Source organism: Crocodylus siamensis, chromosome 1, assembly GCF_052110815.1.
Source record: "Crocodylus siamensis isolate JL-2025a chromosome 1, ASM5211081v1, whole genome shotgun sequence".
Taxonomy (NCBI): domain Eukaryota; kingdom Metazoa; phylum Chordata; order Crocodylia; family Crocodylidae; genus Crocodylus; species Crocodylus siamensis.
Genome location: NC_143395.1, coordinates 369,583,041 through 369,609,097, shown reverse-complemented (window position 1 = coordinate 369,609,097; position 26,057 = coordinate 369,583,041). Strand labels below are relative to the sequence as shown.

The following is a 26,057-nucleotide window of genomic DNA, read 5'->3' as shown; positions in this document are numbered from 1 at the left end:
AACACTCAATGTGAAAGGTTGCAAAGATGTCTCTCAGCATCTCCCTTTTCATAGCAAATACAGTAAAAGCCACAACAACTTGAATGCAAGGGAAAAGGGAAACTGAAAAAAAAATAAACACTGAAAGGAAGGGACTAGCACTTGAAAATCCCTTTGCAGTCTTTTTCCTTCTTCAGGCCTAGTCCTGATCACTTTGAGAGCATTGGACTTTTTTTTTGAGTTGACAGCACTGAACCCTTGTCATCTTTTTCCCACTCCACCCACTGCCGGCACGCCAAGTTCCTGGCCAGTCAGAAACTGTCATATGTGGGTGTTATTGGCTGTCTACTTTGGCAGCTTTTCAGTCTCTCTCAGCTCTGTTTTGACATACAACCAGACCAAATCCTGTTCTTGTTCACATGATTAGCCTCACTGATTACAATAGGCCTATTTGCAAAAGTAAAGCAAACACACACTTTGGCTTATTCACTGCAATAACGCGAGGAAGAGCCTTGCTGGAATATAAAAGGAAGAAGTGAAGGGAAGAAGAAAAAGGGGATTGGAGAAGAACAGGAATAAGAGTGGAATAGACAGGATCAAATAGGACTAAGGGTTTGTTTTTTATAAACTTTTTCATAAGGTAAATTTTAATATTTAATTAATTGTATTAAAAAAAGCATTTAAGAAAACGTGAAAAGGATACCCATGAACCATGTCCCAGGCTAATACACTTGAAACTTTGAGCCTCAACTCTGATGCTGAGATGACTTCTTCCACCACAGATTTTATTTTAGCTGTGACAATGGTGATTTTTGAAGTAGCTTTGTATGATTATAATGTTTCATTATCCTTGAAAAAGTCTGTATCCCTCTAGAGCCTACCCCTCCTCACTTGTAATAATAGTAAGCTCTAACCTGTAATATGTGCAAAGAGTAATTTTCCTGCGGATTTATGTAGGTCTGTTTCACATTTTCTACGATGTATTACATAACGTTCTAATACACTAATTACCAGCTCATGTCATAGCAATTTTATTAAAAGCTTATGCTTACACATACCCATTCTGAAGGGATTTCAGGACTTTTGCAGATTTCTCTAAACTAGGCTTGTAGAACCAAAGGCAACAATGTTTGATGCTGCATAAAGCTGCTTCCAGTAATGCAGAATCATTACGCAAGCTCTCTCATGTACTCAAAAAAAAAAAGTCAGGCACAGATTCTTCTTGCGCTTGGTATCAGACCTGTAAACAAGTTACTTTTAGCACACTATGTTGTGATAAAATACTGGTAACACAGCCCTATAAAATTATTCCACCCAATATAATTCCAATTCCAGAACCAATTCCAAGAGAAATAAAATTTTCCATTATTTGATTTCAAGGAAATTCTTCAGCATTTTGTAGTTATTGTTTGCTAAATAACATGGTGTTATCATGTTGACCTCCCAGACTTGGTACCACAAGATATTTTTCCATATAAAATTGATAATGCCAACAGGATTGTCAAAAGAGGGTTGTCACCATTAAAAGGTTTATGATTTAAGAAATATAAATACTCCAATATCAGAGCGTAATTACTAACCACAAGTAGAATCCTGGTACAAATCCATATACACGAAAGGACACAAAAGCTTTTAAACATAATTTATATACATTTATGGCTTTATACAACAGTAAAGGATTGTTCTTGTGTCTGCAAGTACATCAGGCACTTCTCTGAAAATATCCACATATGAACTTTAATTCTGCAATGTTACTGAGTAAGAGCAGTGAAACACTGAAGTACTGTTTCACCACCCACAAGTAAAACTAGCAGTACGTACATGCCAATTTCTGGTGATATTGCTGGTTTGTGGAACACCCTCAAAAAGGAGGCCAGTTTTAATGCGAACTTATTTTTCTCTTTGTTTGCATAAACCACACTGCATGTTTACATCATGATTACAAAAAACACGAGAATATCTTATTTAAAATCAGTCATAAATTAAGAATCCTAGAAATTTCATAATGAAAATATGACCTTCAAATCAGTAAAAAAATAAAAAAGTACTAACATATATCCAGTGGTTTAACAAGTGCAAATTTTATACTGTTTTCTAATTGGTCCAATTTTTTAAGTTCTCTCCTCTTCTTAGGGATGCTCTGTTGACTTGAAAGTCAATAATAAGCAGTACAAACTTTTGCTTATAAACATAGGCAATTTGTCAGTTTATCAAAGCAGAGCTTTCCAATTAATGCAAAACTACCTAAACATATATAACTGTATTATGGAAACAATACATCTTTATATTTAAAATATTTGAACAGCTCTATAATACAATATACTTTTAATAACAGTACAAACCAGAGAAAAGAGTCAAAAACAAGGCTGCATAGGTAAGATCATTTGCACGATTCACAAAGCGTTCATTTACAATAATTCTGACAAAGTTATTCCAGAAATTTGGTACTTCTACTGAAAAGAATTTATTACTAGAGGTCACATAATGTTTGCTTTAGAGACAGACAACATACCCTTCATTAGACTTCACAGTATCCTACCATCGCATGCACAACGTTAGAAGTTCAATACACATAGTCAAAAGAATCCAACCACGCAAAGCCAAAACTTCTACCATCTACAGTTCTCTTTTCTGAGGATGATTAAGCATCAAGCATGGCTTCCTGCAGTCAACTTTAATGAAATTGCTACATTTAAACTCAATAATTATAAAAGAAAATATTTTGTATACAGGGAAGTGACACAATAGCAATAAAAATAACAGGATTATGTTATTATTTTAAATGTAGCATGTTCAGCTGCAGTGACAAAAGATGAAATCCCAAAGGTTTTCTTTTTGCGCACGTGGAAGTAGCACATACAGGTGAACTGCATGGACTTCCTGCTTGACCTATACATGTCAATGCCATTGGTTAGCATAAATCTTGCGCTTGCACCAGAAAGGAGGCTCTCTGAAAACTATAAGGCCTTGTCCAGACAAGCATGGCTGTGCAGTACGTGGCACTGCAGACATGTCTGCGGCATCAAAGGGATATCCAGGGGTTAAAAAAAATGCAAAAAAAAGTGGGCAGCACATGCTGGGGCAGTGCGTGCTGCTCAAAACCAGAGAGCCTGGCCAGCTGGAGCCATGGATCGCTGCTGCTGCAGTCCCAAGAGGCCCTCATGAACCCAGGTAAGGCTGCTGGGACTAGCCCAGTTCTGGCCCCAGCCTCCCCTTCCCCACCCAGGGTAACCTGCTACACCCCAGAGGGCACATGGCACAGGCATTCCCCAAGGACAACTAGCAGCGGCAAAAGGTGCACTGCTGCTAGTTGTCCACAGGGAACCAAACTTCCACACTTGCGTGGATGCAGCCTAAGAAGTCTTCTGTTTGTTCTACAGCCAACAGTTGTGATCCAGTATCATTAATTTGATAGCAAAAATATTACTAGAGTTACTTGGCAACAGATGCAGGCTGTTTAAAGAGATTTTCCAATGTTGAACACCCCATGCTACACAACCAAAGTTTAGAAAAGGATTCCACAGTGGGGTGGCCTGCAACGTGTCACTATCTGACACAAATTTTAAGGACTGCTGACAACTGAAACAAGAAAACAGAAGAACACAGCTGTAATGAGAGGTGATTTGGGCCCAATACAAGGACAAATGAAAAAGCTACCCCAGAAAAGTTCCATGTTAAGTTTAAACATCCCACAAATGATTGTGAAGCATAATGGAAGGAGACAGGAGATAAATTTAGATTGTAATCACTTTCCATTAGTGGGACAGAAAAAAAATTCATTCCCTCCCACCTCGCCAATAGCCTGGCCTATTTTCAAAGCCATAAATACTTTTAACACATAATGAAAATACTCAGTATTTTAATGCAAGGAATGTGCAATAACCAATGACAGACAATCAGGCTTAATACTCCACTCGTGTCAAAAGCACAATTTACCTACATAAAAGCCAAAATTATTTACCACCTGAACTATCATTTGGATGTCAGTGGGACTATTCACTGTGAATCAAGATACGCAGGACTGGAACTTGGGTAACTAGCACTATGCCTTACTTCCAAAATAAAATTATTTGTATTACGTTGCTTCCTAATCAACTCCCCTCCATCCTTTTTTTGGACACATGGAAAAGAACAAATACATTTTTGTCCTGAAATGTCAGTCCCTCCTTTAAAAGAGCACTTGTATCCCCCCTTAGAACAGAAACGCTGACAGACAGGGCAGCTACTGCTAAATGGAGATTCTCTTTCTAACTGTATTCAACTTGTAAACGTTCTTAAAGAAAAGGTCTTGCTTTCAAGTCCACAAACATTATGAGACCTCCATGAAATAAATACAACATGAAGCACTGTACAAGCATTTAAGAATGAATACTTAACACTTTGTGGTAGTCAGAGTTAAAATGGGAATAGAAGCAGATGAGGTTTCTAAAAATGCATATATATAAAAATGATTAAATATTTCCTAAACGTAAAAGGGAAAGTATCTATCTATACATCACTCTTGCCAAAAAAAGGGGTCAGAAATGCTGTCTTCAAGATACTTGTTAAGCTTTTCTTTATTAGCACTCCAAAAGTGCTGGACAAATATATAAAATGTTTGCTTAATCTAGTTAAAATACTGTACAAAATGAAGAGGTTACATATGCTGCCAGATCTCTAATTCTGTAAATTTTAAAGTAGATTATGTAACAAAGTAGACTTTAAGTATAATAAAAAATAGTTGGATAACTATTCCAAAAGTTATCTCAAGTCCAACAATAAATTCATTAGTCTGAAAACTAGATCCAGAGATAAGCTTGTATAAATTTACAGACAGATAGGTATCCTACCAAATTGGAATTTAATCTACTGTTTGTTTTGACCATTTGACTAGTCAGTGAGTTCAGCTGGACCATATTTAAGAGACTCCTCTGTTCTCATAAGAGAAACTGTGCAGCAGTTTTAATAAATGTAAGGCAGTTCATACAGCTGCAAAACAATCCCCTTGCTTCATCAGTTCATCAAAACACAGGTAACATCAGCACAAGTTAAAACTTACTTATAGGGCATGAGATCATCACAGTATTGTTACAAAAAGTTTACAATTTTTCCTGGACCAAATGGATATTCTTAAAAAAAACAAGTCTGCATCTACAGCTCATACCGTACAAAACTGAAAGTACAATATGATGCAAAAGTATTTTCTGTGATTATATGGTGTAGTGAATTTGGCACTTCAGAGTAATGACATTTCCAATGGCACAGTTCTTATCTACAGCAGCACATAACCTGCAAACACTGGGCAAACATCCTGTACAGGAAAACTCTCTCTGCTGCCAACTCTGACGCAAGGAAAAAGAGAGAACAGTTTTGTCAAGAAAACTAAAGGGAAGGTGAAGGACATCTTTGGACTGCTTTTCTCAGTTCCTGCTGTCAGACAAGTCTGAAGAACTTTACATTGTAGCCTAGAAAAATAGGAAGAAAAAACAAAACAAAACACACAATTAAATAAAACCCACATTAAAAAATAAATAAAATATGGACTAGCCAAGAGAGGATATTTTACTACTTTAATACATATTAAGCATACATTTTCAGATATTATGGCAAAACTCTAACTGTCCAGCTAAATACTAGGAAATGGTATGAGAAATCATCACCACGTAGCCTAAATCTAATGTTATTTACAACCAATCAAAAGACTCACAAGTTAGAAAACATAAATGGTGTTCAATGAACGTCACATAATACATTGGAAACAATGAACAATTTTGAAAGGCTGCTGTAAAGAAGCGATAGAAAAACTGCTCTTCCTTGCCACAGAAGGTAGGACGTAAAGCAGTAAGTTTGAATGGCAGCAAAGCGGAATTAAAATTAAATACAAGAAAGAAACAAAAAAATTCCTGGCTGAACAGTAAGACAGTGGAACAAACTGCATAGGGCAACTGTGGAAGGTTTTTCACTGGAGGTTTTCAAGAAGAGGCTAGATAGGCATTTGCCTGGGATAATACAAAAACAGCACATCCTATATCTGTGTGCAAGGGGTTGGAGTTGGGTGACCTTTGTAGTCCCTTCCAGCTTTAAAATTCCAAACTTATCAAAACACTTATTCTTTAAACACACACACACACACACACACACACACACACACTATTTATAAAGTTCTTATGCAACTTTAAACTTTAATAACTTTGGATGTACACATGATAGAAGCAAACTGTAAATGGTGACTGAAAACATAATTCATTAAGTTTTAACACAATACAACTCAAAATTTATAGACTTCAACATAACCACCCTCTTTTGCAATACACTGTTCAATCTGATTTCCCAACTTGTAGAAAATACTTTCCGGTTGCTGCTGAGTGATTTCATGAATTGCATTTGTGATCTTTACCCTACGCATAGCTTACACTATTAAAAATCATAACAAATTATGCTTTTAGTTGCCATTTACAGTTTGCTTCTATCATCTGTATATCCGAACTTATTACAGTTTAAAGTTGCATAAGGACTTTATAAATACCCTATATATATGCACACCCACCCCCTCACCCACATACCACGAGAACTTACCTTCTATTAAATCCTAGCCTGACACCCAACTATGTGTGGTTGTCTTTACACTGTGTGGAAAACTTTGGTTAGGTAACACACTGTCAAAGTTAAAATCTAGAGTTTCTCCATCCATAAGGTCATTACGAATAATTGACTCCATGTCACAGTCCAACCGTTCAATTAACATGTCATCTAAGTCACTTGGGAGCTTCTCCTGATGGAGAGAAACAATTCCCACTCTTCCATAGCCATTACAGCTGTTAACAGGAGCGTAAGGGTTCATAGTATTCATCTGCATTGGGTGACTCATAGGCACTTGTAATGAAGTTTTCACTGTGGACAGGCGATTTAAACCTGAAGTATGTGACATGCTGTTCACGGTATGTGACAAGGCACGGCCATTGACTGCAGGTGTTGGCTGGTTATGTCCTTGGTGTGGGCGGGCATTGGGAGTCATCATTTTGTTGTGTGATGGCTGATTACCATACGTTGGCATCACTGAATTAGAGACCATCAGCACATTTTGGCCCAATACTCTACCACTGGGCTGAGGAACACCAGTATCTACTGAAGTCAAGATGTCATTGTGGGTAGGAGAATCAGAAGTCAGTAACTCTTTCAGGAGTCCTGGAGAAGAACAGTTATACTGGCTGATCGGTCCATAGCCTGATTTACTGTCTTGAAGAGTCTGCAAAGGCATCTGGGGCAAAGAGTTCATGCTAGCTTGAACATATGTAAATTTTCTGTAGTCTGGATTTGGTGAACCTATACTCGTGGTTGATGATGTAAATGAATAACCTGGTGCTTGTTGCATCATTGTAGCAGGTGAAGACTGGGTTGATACAGTCATTGGTGTATTAGGTGACAAGAGATTGAGGTTATCCAAGAGATTCTCCATATTTTCAGAATTACTCATTTCTGAAAGGCTGGGGAGAGTAGAAGCCATTTTGGCTGCTGATGGAGGGTATGACATAGGGTGTACATCCCCATCTCCAAGATCATCCTGTTCTGGCAAAATTGGAGAAAGTCTTCCACTAATTGTACTAGCATTAGAGCTAGTTCTAGGCCTAAACGTATTCCAGTTATCAAAGTCATCGTTACTGTGAGAGCTGGGGCTTGCAGGCCACTTTGAAAATTGTGACCCTGGGCTGTCGCCATTTCCTTCCTGGCCTGATTGAAGGGCTGCTTTTTTCTTGGCAGCTCTACCTCTGCTTTTTGCAAACTTGCTGTTGTTATCCATGGATGCTGCTCTTCTCCGTGGAGACTTTCCACTCTTTCCTCCTTCTGGGTTAAGCATCCACCAAGAACTTTTTCCTGTTCCCTCATTTTGCACTCTAATAAACTTGCTGTGCAGGGACAGATTGTGACGGATTGAGTTCTGAAAAAATAAAACAAGGCATGAGCAAAGCCAGTTCTCCATCTCCTCTTCTACCACATAGCACTTAATGAATGAGTCACTCTGATGCTACTCAAAAACACAACTGAATACTGTACAAAACTTAGTTTCTAAACACTGAACTTCTGCCTGCTAAACACATACATCAATATATCCAATACACCAGTATATATCCAATATTGATTGTACCTTCATATATACATACACACACACGCAAATGTGTATAAAAAAGTGTGAATGCATGTATGCATAAACTACATGACACCATGAGAGACATATACATATATTTGTGTGCGTATGTTCACACATGCAAATATATATCATATTTAATGTGATATAGGTTTCAGAAGGTCTTGTATAATCAAACCCCTTTGTAGAATCACAGTGGTGCTCCTGTTGTTGAAGAGGCCTTTTAGCAGGTTCTGCTAGAAATCTGTATTTATGTGTTTTAACTCCTCCATAGGAGGTTCTCTTTGTGTTTTTGTAGCTTTTGGGGTTTTTTACCCTCCTAAAGCTATGGTGCATGCATGATACCCTCCCCACAATACATACACCATAGCTTCAGAAGGATAAAAAACAATGTTTGAAAAGTTGTACTCGTGATAAACATACATATTAACAGAGCAAAAGCTTGTTCACTGAGCCAACAATCCATCCTTTATAAAAATACCTACATAAAGCGCTCACATGTGGCCCAGGAACAAAAACCCGTTTTTTGTAAGCTTCTGTTCTTAGATTTCTTTTTTTAAAAAAGGGCTCAGGAAAAAACCCAAACGCAACGGTACTGACATGCAAAATTGCCAGCTGATCCAGATTTGATTATTATCAAGCTCTATAGGCAGGATATTACTAAAACAACTAAAACAAGAAAACTATCCAAAGGATTTAGCAATGGAAGTCCCAATCCTACAACACTTGCACATAAGCAGCTTCTCTCAAACTTCCCAACAAACTAAATAATACTACTCACATGCATAAAAAAAATAAATGTATGCACAAGTAATCTCAAAATCAGAGCTTATGCAAAGAAGCAGAAAAGCTGGATGACTGCAAAGAAAAAGGGCCTACTGATTGAACTCAAGAATTGTGTTGAAATCACTAATTTATGAATAAAAGAATAAATGAACATGAAAATAATGGACCAAAAATTGCTGTACAAATAATTAGGCCTAACTAATAAAAAGTATGATGGGGTGGAGGGGAAGAAATTTATTTGCTTACTCAAGCCTATCACCCCCATTTGGATTCTTAAAAGGAAAACTTTGGAAAACAAATGGCAGTTGGGGAATTCCTTCAGGAAAGGCTGACACGCTTCTGTTTCAGTCCAGAGACTCCTGTTCACTGACAAGGATCATCATGACACTCAGAACTTAGAACATCACTGGGATGCCTGACCATCACCATCAGCCAGCAAAATCCTATCGTCTTCCCTTCCCCTTTGCGTTCCTACCCATTGCCTACTATCTTCCTCCAATTCTCTCTTTTAGTGTTTTTATCTGATCCTGAAACCAGATGCACCACATAGCACTAGAACAATGGGAAAAGATTATCCATCCATTCAGGTCACCTGAAAAGTACCATGGGAACAGAAAGACTTGTCCAGATCACCCAGATGATGTCTCAGGCTCAGTAAGTGACAACTTGGAACAGCAGCTGTTCCAGGGACTTGCTACCCCACAGAATCCACCTATACCAGCTCTCTCAAGTCCCAAGAACATTAAAAAAAAAGAAGAAGAAAAAGTTTTCCTATACTTTATCTCTTCTTTCTCCTTTTTCAGTAACTGACTTTCCTAAGGCAGAAAAAGCAATCAGGACCCACAGGGTGAGACCCCAAATTCAACTCTCTATTTCTTCCCTACTAAGAACCAACTCTTATCAATATCTTCTCTGAAAAAAGGGCCTTAATTGATTTCAAGTTGTTTTGCATAAGCAGTATCAATTTCAAATTGTTCTTGTCCATTTCTCTCTCTCCCAGCCATCCTAAAGGAAATCAATTTTCTAATGTCTGTCACAGGGCTAAGCAGGCCCAGGTGCTATACTCTAAAATCTAAGCCATGATAAAGTTTCCTGTTGTACAGTGACAGGATCACATTAACAGCTTCTGAGTCACTTTGCACACACTACTGCATCTGAATCCCATCTCCCAGCTCTGGTCAGAAGCTCTGTAAATGGCAACAGGGTATCACTAAACATTTATTCTCAAAACATCAAATCCTGCAAACTACCACCTTCTGTGGGTTCTCCACAGCTACTCTGTCCTACTACAGATCTTAACACCTAATATCTTCTACCCACCACACTTAATATTTTATCTTCTATTTTACAGCTAATGAGACCTGAATGGCATCTTATGGCTGCACTAGAAGTTCACCATTATCCTTCCATCAAGGCTGAGTATGCTGCTTTTGAAGCAATCTTGGCAAGCATTAGATCAGTGTCAAGAGAATACACTCAGAAAATTCAACGTGAACCTTCCATACAATAACAACAAGGGCCTCGACAGCCGCTCCAAGTATCTGGATAGTCTAGAACACCTAAACTTAACCCTTCATTTTCAGGTGGAGGGTGGGGGAAGAAGTTGCAGAATTAAAAGCTAATATCAGTCCAGATTTAGAAATGTCACAAGAAAATTGTCCTGTAAGCCTGTTGATTAAAAAAAAAAAAAAGAGATTGCATGCACCAGTTCTTTGTTCTTGTATTTTGTAAATATACTCTGTTGGCACAGATTTAGTGTTTACTATCAAAATAAGATTCAGACACATGAGCGCACACATACCACTAGGCAATACTAAAAGCACACAAGCATTCTGGTCCTTCTTCCCAGAAAAGTGTAAAATGTTTTAAAAAATTACTGAAATTCCTTAGTCATCAAAAATATAATCTTGTATTATTGTACTGAGGACATCTGAGGTCACTCCTGGAGTAACAGAGCTGTCTCTTAACTTTGCCAACAACAAAAAAAAATTTTCCTAACAGGAAAAGGTTTGTGGCCCAAAGCTTGTTACATAAATTCCTGTTTTTCACACAGCCAGCAGGACATTAAAGGAGCTATGATTTACTAACTTGGAAAAAAGTGTTGAAGAGGTAAATCTTGTGAAAATATGCACTGCTGTTAATGATGTTGTGTCTTCAAACCTTTGCCAGACACAAACATGACCTGATAAACGGTATAGTTTCAGCAGTGGAACTTGACAGCAGGATGAGTAAGTGTGGTTCAGAGGCATTCATTTTGAACCATCAGCTACAGCCCTGCCTGCGCTGCAGGTCATTTAAGAACTGGGGTTTTAACAATGTAATTTGAAGTACAGTCTTTGAACTTAATTTGAAATATATGAACAGCAACAAACTGCATCTACACTGACTTTATGTGCACAAGCAGAGCGTGCCAGTTAAATTTCAAAGAATACATGCTGGAATTTTATCAAAAACTAATTACAATTACAGTAGAACTGCTGCCACCTGTGGGGTGTTCCTTGGGATTGATTGTACTACTGACAGAAAGTGATTGAAGTCTTATTCCTATTTGTTCTTTGCAAGAAACAGGCTTATTTTATTTTAATAGAAAAATCGTGCATTGATAAGTATGCTTGCCATTACTTGATAGTTGAGTCTCCAACCACTGAGCCAAATACTTATTTTTTAATGAGCAAATAACTAAGACTAATAATATTGAAGAGTACCCATGAAAGACTGTTGTTTCTGTCAACGTACTTCAGTCTTTCACCTGCCTTTTACACTATTTCCTAAAGCATAACTACACAAAAAGAAATACAACTTAGTGTGGATTTTTCCTCTAAATAATAATTTTGTTTTACATACATTCAAAACATTTCCCTTCAGCTAATTTAAAAATGAAACGATAAAAAAAAAAAATTCAGCACCTCCTTGATCTGTTTTACAAGCAACACAGCTGCTGGTGCTTATATTTAAACCAAGGCTTTGTAATGTATTAAACAAGAAGCCTAAAATTAAGTTAGCCAATGCCTGAAAACTGTATCTAACTTATACATCAAGATTTCTCTACAGGAACAGTATATGAAGTGAACTAAAGATTTTATGCCATTTAAAACCAAATCATTCTCCAGAGTTAAAAAGAAAAATAATCTAAAACACACTTGCATCGTACGGCATTAGAACTGTACTTTTAAAGTTTGTCAATAGTTAAGAGAAATAGTTACATACACAAGTAGGTGACCTTTTTTTTCCCTCCATACCAAAAGACAAGACTGGGAAGCAGAAAATAACACTTACGTCTCCTTGCGATAACTGCAGTTCTCCAAAATGCTGCACTTAGTTCCCCTGATGGCGCAGTTGGTACTGAACAGCCATTTAGTACTTGCTAAAGAACCTGTGTGTGTCTAAAGACTGATTTAATTTTCATTATAATTGGTATTTAAGGAGTTAAAATATAAAACGTACGCTGGCACAAGTACACCGGAAGTGGGTATGCAATAAGAAAAAGTTTGTGAACCTCTGATCTATACCAATGGTTTTTCCCAAATCTGAGGAAGAGAAGCTTCATGGATCCATTCCCAGAGATGAAGCTTTGAAGCATCCCTTAACTTCCAAGTTTTTGAAAAGAAGAGGCAATATTGAACATCTACTGCTTTCATACCCAGTGGTGCACAGGTCATTTTCAACCCTATTGTACAGTAGACAAGCTACAGTGCAATAGTGGCAGTCTCACAGTTAATGCCTGCCAATGCTACAGCAACAGTGTCTCATGTAGATGCACCCAGTATAGTGTACATTTATCTCAGGTCCCCAAGACTGGACTCTCTTGATGGACATTATCATTTGTGTGTCCTGAGCCTCCTTTACATTGGCTTACAAAGATGTAAAGAGCAGGATTTCCACATTCATCCTTCAACTGCCCTGCAATTCAAAGCCTACATTACTGAAAAATCCAAAAAGCAGAGAAAGAAGGCATGTCATGGAATCAAAACTCAGTGGATTGCTCAAAACTGTCGCTTTTCATATCTTGGTGTATTTTGTGTCTCTAATGAGAGTCAGGAACATGAACAGGTTGCACTCAAGTGAGTGCTAATGAAAATAAACCTTTTTTTAACCACTCTGGGAGCATCTACAAGAGACACTGACTGCACAGTAGCCAAAAAATAATACTGCACGGTGTTGCACCACAGCACAGACAGTGCTAATACGCTGTGCAGTAGCATCACCTAAAAGACATCCTCTGGCACTAGTGCACAGTAACTCCAGTTGCTGTGCATTTATTTAGTATTTGCTAATACAAGTACTAAATAAATGAAATGCATAGTAATGACTACTCAGTAGCGTCTCGTGCAGATGGGCCCACTGTATGTGAAAGTGGGAATCCTTTTCATATCGATATCAACATACTGTGCCCTAGCTACATGAATACTTGTCAATATTTCCAAAGTTAAGAAAAATAAGTAAAAATGAATGAAAATTACAAATTCTTAAAGAGGATTTTATTAGATGGATTGAAAATATGATTCTACAATCAAGGCAAAGAAAAACTGGCTAAAACAGTTATTCTAACAGGAATGCTATTGTCTCTTCAATACAAGTAGGAAGAAAGAAAAACAAATAGCAAATTAATAATTAAAAGTTAAAGTGCAATAAAAAAAATGGCAAGGGAAGCTCTACATTTTGGAGAAATCAAGGGGTGGTGGAGGAGGGAACACTGGATGGCAGTACAAAGGACAGTAAGTATAATAGAATCAGAAGAAGTTCCAGAAATGGAATGGTTGAATTATAAGATGGAGAAAATAAAACTGTTGACAGACACAAGAAAGGCAAAATAATAAATATTGCAGTTCTATATTCAATAAAAACAAAGGCCACATACTTGCAACATGTGAAGTGGTAGTATTTTAAAGTCTGTTAGCAACCTAGAAGAGAGGTAAGTATCTACTACAAATAAACTTTTTTTTTTTTTTATATCAGCAGGCCCAGATAGGTCTTTTAAGGACTGTTGGCCAAAAGTTAACTGAGAACGCCACTGACCTGTTGAGGCTCATCAACACATCTAGAAAAAACAGTGGAAATTCAAAAAGACTAGAATAGTAGCAACTAAGTTTTTGACAATATTTTTTTTTTAAAGTCAAATAGGGTAATCAGTGTATAGCCTAGTGAGTTTCACATCAATGCCAGGTAAAAGTACGCAAAAGCTGATATGGGATTCAGTTAAAAGAAATGCTAGACATACAATTAGTGCCAGTAGAAATGTTTTTATGAAAAACAGATCTTGCCAAACAAACCTATTTATTTGAGATTATCAGATTGGTTCAGAAAGATAACTGTACAGATGTAAATACTGACTTAGCACTGCATGTTTTGCCTATTAAAAGATTAGCACTGTACAGTATCACTAAAGTTCACACAGTAAATGGATTCAGAACAACCAGAATAATTTGTAGTGAAATAAGCAGTAGTGATGCTTGGAGACATTTGAAACAGACAGGAAACTCCGCTATGAATAATCATTCAATCTAAATTAAGATTTTGAAATAAATCTTTCCTAAACAAATATGTTACAGCTACCAGAGATGTACTTAACTGAGAAACCTAAAATACCAATTTCTTTGCCTCCATTCTCCTGAGCAGGGACTGGATCAGCCCCTCCACTGGGACCCCCTAAGGCCCCAGGGGAGGCACACCCAGGCCAATGTCAGTGAGGATCTAGTCAGGGAGCTTCTGGAGGGACTGGACGCATTTAAAAACAGCTGGTCCTGATGACTGCCACCCGAGTGCTGAGGGAATTAGCTGAGGTCATTGCGGGACCCCTGGCACGGCTTCACAAACACTCATGGTGCTCTGGTGTGGTGCCAGAGGACTGGAAGACGGCCAATGTGGTTTCCATCTTCAAAAGAGGGAGGAAGGAGGACCCAGGAAACTATAGGCCAGTTAGTCTTACCTCGATCCTGGGTAAGCTTTTTGAGAGAATTATCCTTGCGCATGTCCACACGGGGCCAGCGGGGGAGGTTATGTTTATGGGCAACCAACACAGGTTCATTAGAGGGAGGTCCTGTCAGACCAACCTGGTGGCCTTCTACGACCAGGTCACAAAATCCTTAGATGCGGGGGTAGCAGGGGATGTAGTCTTTCTGGACTTTAGGAAGACCTTCAACACCGTCTCTCACCCCGTTCTCATTAAAAAAAAAATAGGGGACTGTGGTGTCAACACCTACACAGTCAAATGGGTAACTAACTGGCTGGAGAGCTGCACCCAGAGAGTGGTGGTGGATAGGTCATTCTCGACCTGGAGGGATGTGGACAGCAGGGTCCCCCAGGGCTCAATCCTTGGGCCCGCACTGTTCAACATCTTCATCAGTGACTTGGACAAGGGGGTAAAAAGCACCCTGTTCAAAGTTGCTGATGACACTACGATGTGGAGGGATGTGAGCACGCTAGAAGGGAAGAATAGGCTGTAATCCAACCTAGACAGGTTACAGGGGTGGGCGGATGAGAACAGGATGGGTTTCAACACTGACAAGTACAAGGTGATGCACCTGGGGAGGAAGAACCAGCAGCATACCTACAGGCTGGGGAACTCCCTTCTTGTCAACGCAGAGGCAGAAAAAGATCTTGGAGTTATCATCGATGCCAAGATGAACATGGGCCAACAATGTGGGGATACAGTCAGGAAGGCCAACCATACCTTGTCATGCATCCACAGATGCATCTCGAGCAGGTCCAAGGAGGTGATCCTCCCCCTCTATGCGACACTGGTCAGGCCACAGCTGGACTACTGCGTCCAGTTCTGGGTGCCGCACTTCAAGAGGGATGTGGACAACATGGAGAGGGTCCAGAGGAGGGCCACTCACATGGATCAGGGGGCAGCACGGCAGACCCTACAAGGAGGGGCTATGGGACCTGAACCTGTTCAGCTTCCACAAGAGAAGGCTGGGGGGGGGCATCTAGGGGTTTGTTACAAACTAGTCAGAGGGGACCAGCAGGCATTGGGGGAGTCACTGTTCCCCCAAGCACTACCAAGAGTGACTAGAAATAACTGTCACATGCTGGCAGAGGGTAGATTCAGACTGGACATCAGGAGGCGCTACTTCATTGTCAGGGCGACTAGGATCTGGAACCAACTTCCAAGCAAAGTGGTGCTGGCTCCTACCCTGGGGGTCTTTAAGACAAGGCTAGACGAACACCTTGCTGGGGTGGTTTGACCCCAGTACTTTTTCCTGTCATGGCAAGGGGTCGGACTTGATGATCTGCTCAGGTCCCTTCCAACCCTACCAACTATGAAACCACAATGTGGTCACCCATATATATTAAACAAATGCAGCACAATAATTAGATATTGTAATATAAACAATGACTATTGCTTAACAATTTCTTATAAAGCATTAAATAGTTATATAATAAAAAACAAAGCCTTGACATGCTGTATGTAGACTGCGAGAGCCACAATATATAAATGAAAAGCATTATAACCATCCTGTACCAAAATTCCCAAAAATAGTTTTAAAATACGACTTCATGTCTATATTTTAAAGAGACTAAAGGGTGTGTATTTTTTTTTCCAGCCAGCAGGATTAATTATAAATCACCAGGGCAAAAAATGTTAATCACTAATTTCCTGTTTCACAGACTGCCTGTTTCACCTTTGCTGCTCTCCACAGTTACACCCAAGTCATCACAAATAGAGTGTGGTACTGTTTATAGAAAGCCTTTTTTCTTTTTTTTTTAAAACTAAGCTGACATTTTATTTAAGAGTTTTAGCTCTAATGAAGCAAGAGAAGTTTTCATGTGAGCCACACAGATTAATTCTAATTAGACTACAGATGAATCTCAGTTTTAAGTGCTAGAAACAAAATCTCACTCACAAGATGTAATGGGATGGGAGGCAAACCATGAAGGGGGTCTTAATATAAATCCATAAAGTAAAAAACATATTGAAATCTGGAAGCAAAGCTCTATTATGTTGGGCTTAGCTAATATTGTAAAAAATTTCAGGAAAGGATAAAGGACAGAAAATAAAATCATCCCATTAGGGCTTTAGGAGTAGGCAGTAGAAATATTCTTTGTTTGGGCACTTGAATTAACTCTAAATGGGATAATTACTGACACAGTAGCTTGTCATCTTTCTGTGAGGAATGGAGCCTGTCTTCATCCAAGGGTCTTCCTTAATTTAGTTTGGTTGGGAGGCAAAAATTACGAGGTCAGTTAAGCCTGAACTGTTAAATACTCCAATTTTTGGACAATCAGACACCCCAAGTCTTGGGATACCTGCCTCTAGAACTAATTTCATTGCGTGTCAGAGGGGTGCAGTTGTGGGGGGTAGGTGTATGTATGTGGTGTGGTGTGTGGGATGTGGGTGTGGGGCTTGTGGAGGGGTGTGAATGGGCATGGGTGTATGCGGGTGGACATGGGTCATGTGGGGGTGTATGGTGAGGTTTGAAGTGTCCATGTGGGGGCATCCCCCACACATGCCTCCCTCCATAGCACATAGCAGGCAACAACAGGCAGAGGGTCCTTGGGGCAATCATGGCCCACACCATGTGGACCCCCCAGTGGTACACAGCTCCAGCCAAGTCCTGGAAGCTGCATACGGTGGCAGGGAATAGAACCAGACCACTGGCTCCATCGTGCAAGCACCTTACAGCTCACAAGCAGCTCCTGAGACTCTGCTGGAGCTGGAGCCATATGCCACCAGGGGCAGCCCTATGCGATGGAGCCAGCAGCCTGGCCTCACTCCCTGCCACCACATGCAGCTCCCAGGGCTGGGCTGTGACAGCAGGGAGCATGGCTAAGTTGGCCTGGCTTGGCCCAGCTCCATCATGTAGGACTCCCCACCACTCCCAGCAGAGTCCCAGGAGCTGCAGGTGGCAGCAGGGAGTGAGGCCAGGTGGCTCACTTCATCACATGTGGCTCCCAGCCAAGTCCTGAGAGTTGCACATGAGCAATGGGGAGCACCATGGGCCCAGGCCCTGAGCTCCTGCCAACCAGGGCTCCCACCAACTTGCTCAGGGCCCCATTCCCACCCAGCTGCAGCTTCTCCGCCCACCCCTCTCCTACCTGCTGCCCACAGTGCTGCAGCTGGGACAGGAGTTGCTAGAGGCCAGAGGAACCAAGCAGCTCCCCAGGCAGCTGCAGCAGCAGCCGCCACCACCCCACCTGGAAGCTGCATGTGCTATCTGAGCCTGGGGCCCTCCTGCAGGCCAAGGTGGAAACACAGCATGCTGCCTAGGTGGGAGTGGGCTGGGCTTGGCCCCATGTGGAGAGCAACAGGGGAAGCCCCAGCCTAGATGCAATTAATTGGCAAGTGCACACCCACGGGCCAAATAAAATCTTCTGCCACCCATGCTCTAGACTAACAGCAAGTGTCAGGATAAGTCCAACATCCACAGGAAACTAGAGTTTTTAAGGAGTCTCCCAATCTCTAGGTCCTCCAAGAGACAAGATATCCAATAGAGTATGCATTCACTGCTGAAACTGTACAGGCAGTCGATGGACTTATGACAATTGGTTCCTGAAAACCGCATCTTAAGTTGAAACATTATAACTGGGCACCAATTTTCCCATAGGAAACAATGTTATAAATGGGGGATTGGTTCCTGAACCAAGGTCTGATACCCTATTTTCACCAAAAATAACCTAGAATCTTGTACTCAATCAATTATAGATGAGTAGTATAGCTATATTAATGTATTTATATTGTAAATAGCAATCACATTGATTTGAAAGGACTTCTTTGAGAAGACTTTGCCGGATGTTTTGAAGGGCTCTTGGTTGGACGTTTTGAAGGGTTCTTGGCTGGAATCTTCTCAAGAGTCTTGGCTGCAGGGTTTTCTGGAGCCTTGTCTGCTTTCTTAAAGAAAATGTCCAAGAAGTTTCGATGGACGTTCTTCAGGGAAATGGGTGACGCAGCAAATGTGTTAGCTGGTGTGGTATGGCATTGAATCAAGCTTTATAAAGTCAAAACTGATGTCAGAAAGTTGAAACAGGGTGTCAATTTATAAACATCGTAAGCGCAAAACACTGTAACTCGAAACGTTCTAAGTCAAGGAATGCCTATACTGCACACCACTAAGACAACCTCCATCATTGGAAGCATTTGTTTTCTTTATTAAGAAAAAGGTTTAATTCACCTTTGGTAGCAAGATAAAGTTTGAATTGTGTTGGTTAATTCTACAGAACCTCCGTAGATATTTCCAGAACTATTTTAGCTTTTAGATGGTTCTAACTTGGATCATGACATCCTCTAAAGCAGAAGATAAGTTCTTTATATGGCTCCTAACTTTGTTCCCATCATCTGCTTCACAGAATGGTGTTAAAAGACCAGAAAAGAAAAGAAAAAGATATGCAGGAATTAGATAGCTGTCCTTCTTTCTACTCCATCTTTTCCTCAAGGTTTTTGATATCTGGGAACTTCAGTGCATAAAATGACTGGAGTTTCTAGATGAAATAAATGAATGTTTTCCCCCTTCCTACCTCTTTAGCCACCAAATCAAGGATAGTACCTTACAAATCTTAGATTCCCTTAAGATTATGGTTTTAAAAAACTGACACAGGCTAAAACAATTTTATTTGTAGGAAAAACTTCTTAAACTTCTTTGGAAGGCTAATGTTCCTTCTCTTAAGATCTAGCACACTCCCTCAAGACATGGACCCCAGCGACTCAACCAATTGCCTATTATGGGACGCTTCCTACCTCAAACTTATTCATTTCCTTCCTCTCTGGAACATCTTGCTGCAGAGTGGCTCCCCAGACAGCATGTGGCCCTGAGAGGGAAAGACCTGTCCCTTCAAAAATCAGGAAGGAGCAGCCACCAAAGGGGACCAGACTCCTCACCACCAGGCCTGAAGGTAGACTGCCTGATTGCCAGGAAAGCTGGAGTCTGAAATATGTAATCCCTTCAGACAGATGAACCAAAGCAGGGTGCGTGGATTTATTCAGATTCTCTGAAACCATACCCTGCCTTCCCTTCTCTCAATTCAGCTTTGTTGGGGGAGGAGGGACTGGAACCAGGTTCTGGCAGAACTACAGTCAACTGCAGTGGCAGCTGCTGCCACCCCCAAGAGCTTACAAGGTCCCGCAACCCTCTATCCACCCTTGGAGAACCGTTCCGCCCACTCCAAGTCTGCTGTTTCCTGGAAAATCCCTTCCTGGAAGGGACTGTGTCCATTGTGACTTGGCTCTGATCACAGAAGCAACGCAAACATCTATCTATTGCACTCTGTTGCTGATGAAGTGCAAGAGAAGCAAATTTTTCCTTTTGCAAGTTTACTCAAAGAGCAGGATCCTTGGACAGTGCTCTCACTGAATGAATTTTGTTTTTGAAAAGCCAGAATTGAAAGGGCAGCATACTTCCTTTACAGCTGAGTTAACTGTGCCCCACAGGAAATCGCTCTGTTGAAGGAAGCTGCAGTCTTGTAAAAAGAAAGGTAATGTCTTCCCTTTACAAACTAAAAGGCAGCCTGCACTACACATCTTCCTACTTGTATATGATCTTTATTATTCCAGTTGCTGCAAAAAAAGAATATCAAACTTATATTACGGCTCCAAATTCAGCTTACAAAAATAAGGGGGGGGGAAACAAGCATACTTTTTGTTATGAGCATACTTTGCCCTGCCTCCTCCCCACTCCCCTCCTCCACACACAAATTATTCACTGAATTTTATTTACAGAAGTATGTAAAACTTAGAACTGTCTGTAAAAGGTCCCCTGCTACAGCTATCAAAGCAGGTAGAAGTGTTATAAAACAGTTTTCAACAGGATAGCTGTCTTGGGGGTATTTTTCGGTTTTTGCTTTGTTTCGTTTTTAACTTGTCCACATTTTTAAATCTTAATACTGTTAACACATCCTGCCACTGTAATACAATTTGAGAAATAAGAGGTATATCTTTCTCCTTTTTGGTTTCTTTACAATATGCTGGAAGATGTGTATATAGACACTTACTACTTTGTCTGTAGTCAGATTTGCCTTTTATGGGTAAATGTCACACAGCAAAAGAGAAAAGCCTTTTTTAAAAGAAAATTATAACACAAATTCTTCAGAAAGGCGGTGGTGAGAGAGAGAAACATAGACAGGCTTAGTACCTGAGACTGTTTTTAAAGACACATTCGTTCAAGCAGTATACATGTACTCACTGTTATCTGTATGTACATATATATTCACATGTATAGAATATTAAGCAGTGCAGGGGTAACATTGTTCTTGAGTTACATTTATGATGCAATCAATTGTGGGGGAGGGGGGAATATCAGAGTGATTCTTACTTTCCAAATACTCTGGAATAAGAAAAGTTGAAGGCTCAGAGTAGATGTTCTCTTTCTATACAGCTTGTTTGGTGCTTATGTACATCCAGTGTATTTTCTGTCTTGGTACTTTTTGCTTTACAAAGCATATTACCAAATACTTTTTGGAATGACGGTTGTAGCCTTTGTTCCTGGCCTGGCAGATGTTATGTAGTGTAATATGCCATACTGACAATACCAAAAAAGTCCCAGTTCCAAATTTATTATAGTCTTTGGTCACTTTTTAAGCTTATATACATTGTTCTAGGTGATAATCCAATATCACCATTAGTTTTCTTGGACAACAAGCTGGAGTGGCTACTACAGTTGTAGCTTACATTGTTTTAAGTCAACACAAAACTGATGGCGGATGTCTGTAGATCACAATGCTACTACCCATCACTGCAAACAACCTTCTGTGATGTTTTTTGTTCGCAGTCTGTTTGAGAAACACTGATATCTGTCATTGCTTGTTTTCATGAGATCTGTTTGTACATCATTACAGCAATGATCTCTAAGTCTTGTGAGGAAAAATATAAATACTAGAACTCTAAACAACATGAATCTACAACAGGGGTGGCCAACCAGTGGCATGTGAGCCACAAATGGCATGGGCTGCCTCCATGTGGGCACAGAGCATATCAGGAAGGGAGTAGGAAGCATAGTAGCAGATGGGGTAAGAAGCAGAAAGCAGAGCAGCAGATTGGGCAGGGGAAGAGGATCAGAGGCACTCGGGGGAGGGCTTAATTTGTGGCACGCCTGCCAAAAATGCTGGCCCCCATTGCTCTATACTATAGTATGCTTACTGAGGAATCAGTGGACCATAAGAGACAGGATGTTATGATATTATTTCCTCAGAGCAAGTCATGGCAATTAGAGGGCAGGAAAACTAGAAGAAACTCTCCTCCCACCTCAGGTCTGGAGGAAACAGACTCTAACTACTTCATGACTGATTTTAACTGCAGTTCCACTTTCACACAGAAACATATCTGCTAAAAGAGACTGCTTAAACTGTAGTTTCTGGTTTTACTGGCCTACTCATTCTCCTGCATACCTCCCGCTGCTCCACAACAGAACAAGTGTATCAAGTTGTGTTACTGTAGCCTCAATTAGGATAATTTAAATAAGGGAAGTAAGGATATTCAACACTGATGATACACAAAGTTAAATAAAATGCAATGACTGATTTACACACTATGTGGTAAAGCACTATTTGCATATAAAGTGAATATAACAATGGGCAACACTAATGTTGCTTGGGATCCTTTAATGTTTTAATAGGTGCTTGTAGGCAAATCATAGCAGATGCAGAGGAATCGCTTTATCTACCCTGGGAATATACCCATTTGCAGCTGCTGAGCAACATACAGCCACACCAGGCCTACAAGAAACATGATGGGCTGCTGGTGTGCTGCAACAACTGCTTTTCATGCTAGCCAGTTATGTTTCATCATTTCTTCATGCTCTCTGTGGCTATTTATTGTACCCACCTGTCATCTTATTTGAACGTTATTAACTTCCAGGCTAGGGACAGACATTCAAAAAGTCTGAGCCTGAACTGATTCAATCTTTGCAGGTTAGTTTAACCTGAACTGGTTTGTAACCGGACAGATGTTCTCTCTGGATTGAGGAAATTCAGGCACATGCCTGCAGTGGCTCAGGTTAGAAGCTTGGCGGGGGAGAGGCGCTAGAGCAGCCCTCCCTTCCCTTGTACAATGCTGAGCTGAGGGACTGGGGGAGTGTGGCCAGGCCCTAGCAGGGCACTTTGATTAGGGATGTCTGCCTGAATGCTCCCAGGCTTTTACTCCACTGGCTGCTCAAGGGGCAGCAGTGCTGCCAGACCCTGGCTGTGGGCTAGCGCTCTGATGCAAGGGGAGTATGCATCTGTTGATGATATGGAGCTTTTCAATCACCCTCCCTGCTTCTTTACACTGTCTGCAGCAAGCTAACGGACAAGTAAGCCAGCAAGGGTTTGATAACAGTGTTCATCACCCTATCATCAAAACAACAACCTCCCTCCATTAGTTCAAACTGTTGTTAAACAGCTTACTAGCTGACTTGTTGATTAGCTCCAAAAAGCTGTAAGCAGTCACTGTTCTGTCTGCCTGTCCCAGTGAAATTAGACACACACATACACCCCTCTCTCAGCATTAGCTAGCATACTACATGCCTAGGGTCTGTGGGGCTGAGGTCCATGCTGTGGGAGATGGAGGGTAGGAGGGGGATTTCCTGCTTAAACAATAAGCAGCAAGGTGGGGGTAGGGCAGGGAGAAGCTGGGCAGACCCTGCTTCCCCCTGTACCTGCAGTCTCTGCCAGAGCTCCAGCCAGGGAGCAGAGTGGAAGGGCCAGCTCTTCTGTGGAGCAGAGAGCCCTGCCCAGCCTAGAGAGCATGCTGGGATGCTGGGGAAGTCTGGTTTATCTTAAACTAACAAGGGGTCTGGGACAAACATTGCATAAATCAGTTTGAGCCTAATCAGTTAAGTCTGATACTACATTTAACCAGGTTCATCTCAAACTGCTTTCAGCCATTTCCAAACTGGTTTATATGCACTGAACATCTGCTCTGTTACAGGTTTAAACCAGATTCTGATCACTTAAGCTAGTTGATTTGTAGCATCTGTCCCTAGCCCCAAGGCGTACAACCCGTCTCTGCTATGCTTGTACATAACCTAGCATGGTGGGGCTTTGGTTTCTATTTAGGGCTACAGGCACTACTGAAAAGACTCATACCCAAAACACTAACCTAAGAGTGGGAGAACAGAAAGAGACCTGGCCTGGACTGCAAGAAGAACAGGCCTGGAAAATGGTGCTAACATGCTAATTTTAAAAAACAAATAAATTAGCATTTAGTAGAAGCCATGAGCCCTAAACTTCACAGCAAATTCTGCGCCATACTAGGACCAGGAAAAGGGAACCTTAAAGGAAATGGAAAATGCTGCATGTTATGGTATTGGTCACTAAAAAATGGGTGATGTTTTTCCTCCAATTCAGATTACTTATTCAGTCCCATCATACTTAGTTCAGAAGGTCACAGGCCGCAGTAGATATGGGTAAAAACCTTAAGAATTCATTCATTTTCATTCCCACAAATATACAAATAAAGCTGTGTCGATTTGCACACTCATTACAAATTACAATACTCTATATTTAAAAACCAATTGCAAAAATTGCTTTGACTTTAATTAGACTCGTCTGGGTCATGACTAAATAAATTCCTTCTCTACCTACCCCAGGTAGGTTATAAACCTCAGAAACATCTTATAAAAGGCAAATAACTAACACATAGTTTAAAAATACACCATAATCAAAAGACTGCATTTAAAATAAAGAAGTAAGGCACCCTGTCAATGTCCTTACTGTCCAGCTCCTTGGACTTCTCTTTAGGCATTCCAGTTGTTTTACTCTTTGCATAAACTAAGCTAGAAGATATTTAAAATGAAGCTTAAAAAGTACCCATGACAACACATTAGTAGAAGCAGATACAATTTTTACACTACCAGAATAGGGCACGCTTACTTTAAAAACATAGAACTTCAGATCAAAGACTATAAGAATGCTGAAGTTAAATTTGTAATTTACAACTGCTATCAAGACGCAGGATAGGATTTCCAGACTCAAATTAAGCTGAGGAGAAAAGCATTAACATTTTCTGTAGATTTTGTGTTTAATATTATTTATTCAACCACATAAAAAGTAAGCTGCAGTTTATAGTATTATGGTTGTAATTTCCCTTTTCCATATCACTGGGTTTACCTATGCATAATAATGTCAATGAAAGAGTTCATACCCAAGCATTCATTACATTGCTGGCAGGGAAAAAATGCCTTAGATTAAGGCCCCTGATATGCTTGTTTTATTTTTAGTTTCAAAGATTTGGGGAATGCTTCCAAGTCTGTTTTGTTTTTTTTAAAAGAAAAGAAAAAGTTTCCCCAAAAATATAGTGCTGTTTTCAAATCATTTTGGTTGTTGATTATTCATATGTTCATAAATTATTCACAGTATTTGGCAAGGCATACTTTTTCCATTAAAATAGTTTTCTTCTTTAGGTTATTGTCTACTCTGGGTCATAACATCATCTGCAAAAACCTGTGTGCCTTCAATATCAGAATGTTTTTAAAACTGGATATAACTAAGTACCTAAGCATCAGTTACTTATCTATTAACAGGAGCAACAATGAAGATATTTAAAATTAGCCAGAAATTGCTCACTTGTGATCGAAAGATCACATACAGTACACACACTATACATAGAATCAAACAAAATGAGGATTGGAAGGGACCTCAGGGGGTCATCCCCGACTGTGGCATCCCAGGAAAAGCTTTGTCGAGCCAGGACTTAAAAACCTCTGAGGATAGAGATCCCACAACCTCTCTGGGTAACCTGTTCCAGTGCTTTACTACCCTTCTAGTGAGACAATTTTTCCTAGTATCCAACCTAAACTTCCCTTGCTGCAACTTGAGACCATTGCTCCTGGTTCTGTTATCTGCCACCACTGAGAACAGTCTAGCTCCATCCTCTTTTGAACCCCCCTTCAGGTAGTTGAAGGCTGCTACTAAGTCCCCCCTCAGTCTTCTCTTCTCCAGACTAAGTCAGTCCAGTTCCCTCGGCCTCTCCTCAGAAGTCACATGCCCCACCCCCCAATCCATTTTTGCTGCCCTCATTTGGAGTCTCCCCAATTTGTCCACATCCTTTCTGTAGTGGGGCACCCAAAACTGTACAAAGTACTCCAGATTGGCCTCACCAGGGCTGAACAAAAGGGAATAATCACTGCCCTTGATCTGCTGGCAATGTTCCTACTAATGCAGCCCAGTATACCGTTAGCCGTCTTGGCAGCAAGGGCACACTGCTGGCTCATATTCAGCTTATTGTCCACTGTAACTCACAGGCCCTTTTCTGCAGAGCTGC

At 40.4% G+C, this 26,057-nt stretch overlaps 1 protein-coding gene across 1 annotated transcript in view; it reads right to left on the bottom strand.

Annotated features, from left to right (window-relative positions):
• Positions 1 to 1,606: 1,606 nt before the first annotated feature.
• The window catches only part of FOXO1 (forkhead box O1), a 90,380-nt gene continuing 65,929 nt past the window's right edge, over positions 1,607 to 26,057 (bottom strand). The window contains exons 2-3 of the mRNA XM_090026995.1: positions 6,535 to 7,894; positions 1,607 to 5,423 (exon numbers count right to left, since the gene is read on the bottom strand). Coding sequence (XP_089883121.1) covers positions 6,548 to 7,894 — 1,347 coding nt within the window. The 3' untranslated portion in view covers positions 1,607 to 5,423; positions 6,535 to 6,547. The remainder of the gene's footprint in view (positions 5,424 to 6,534; positions 7,895 to 26,057) is intronic.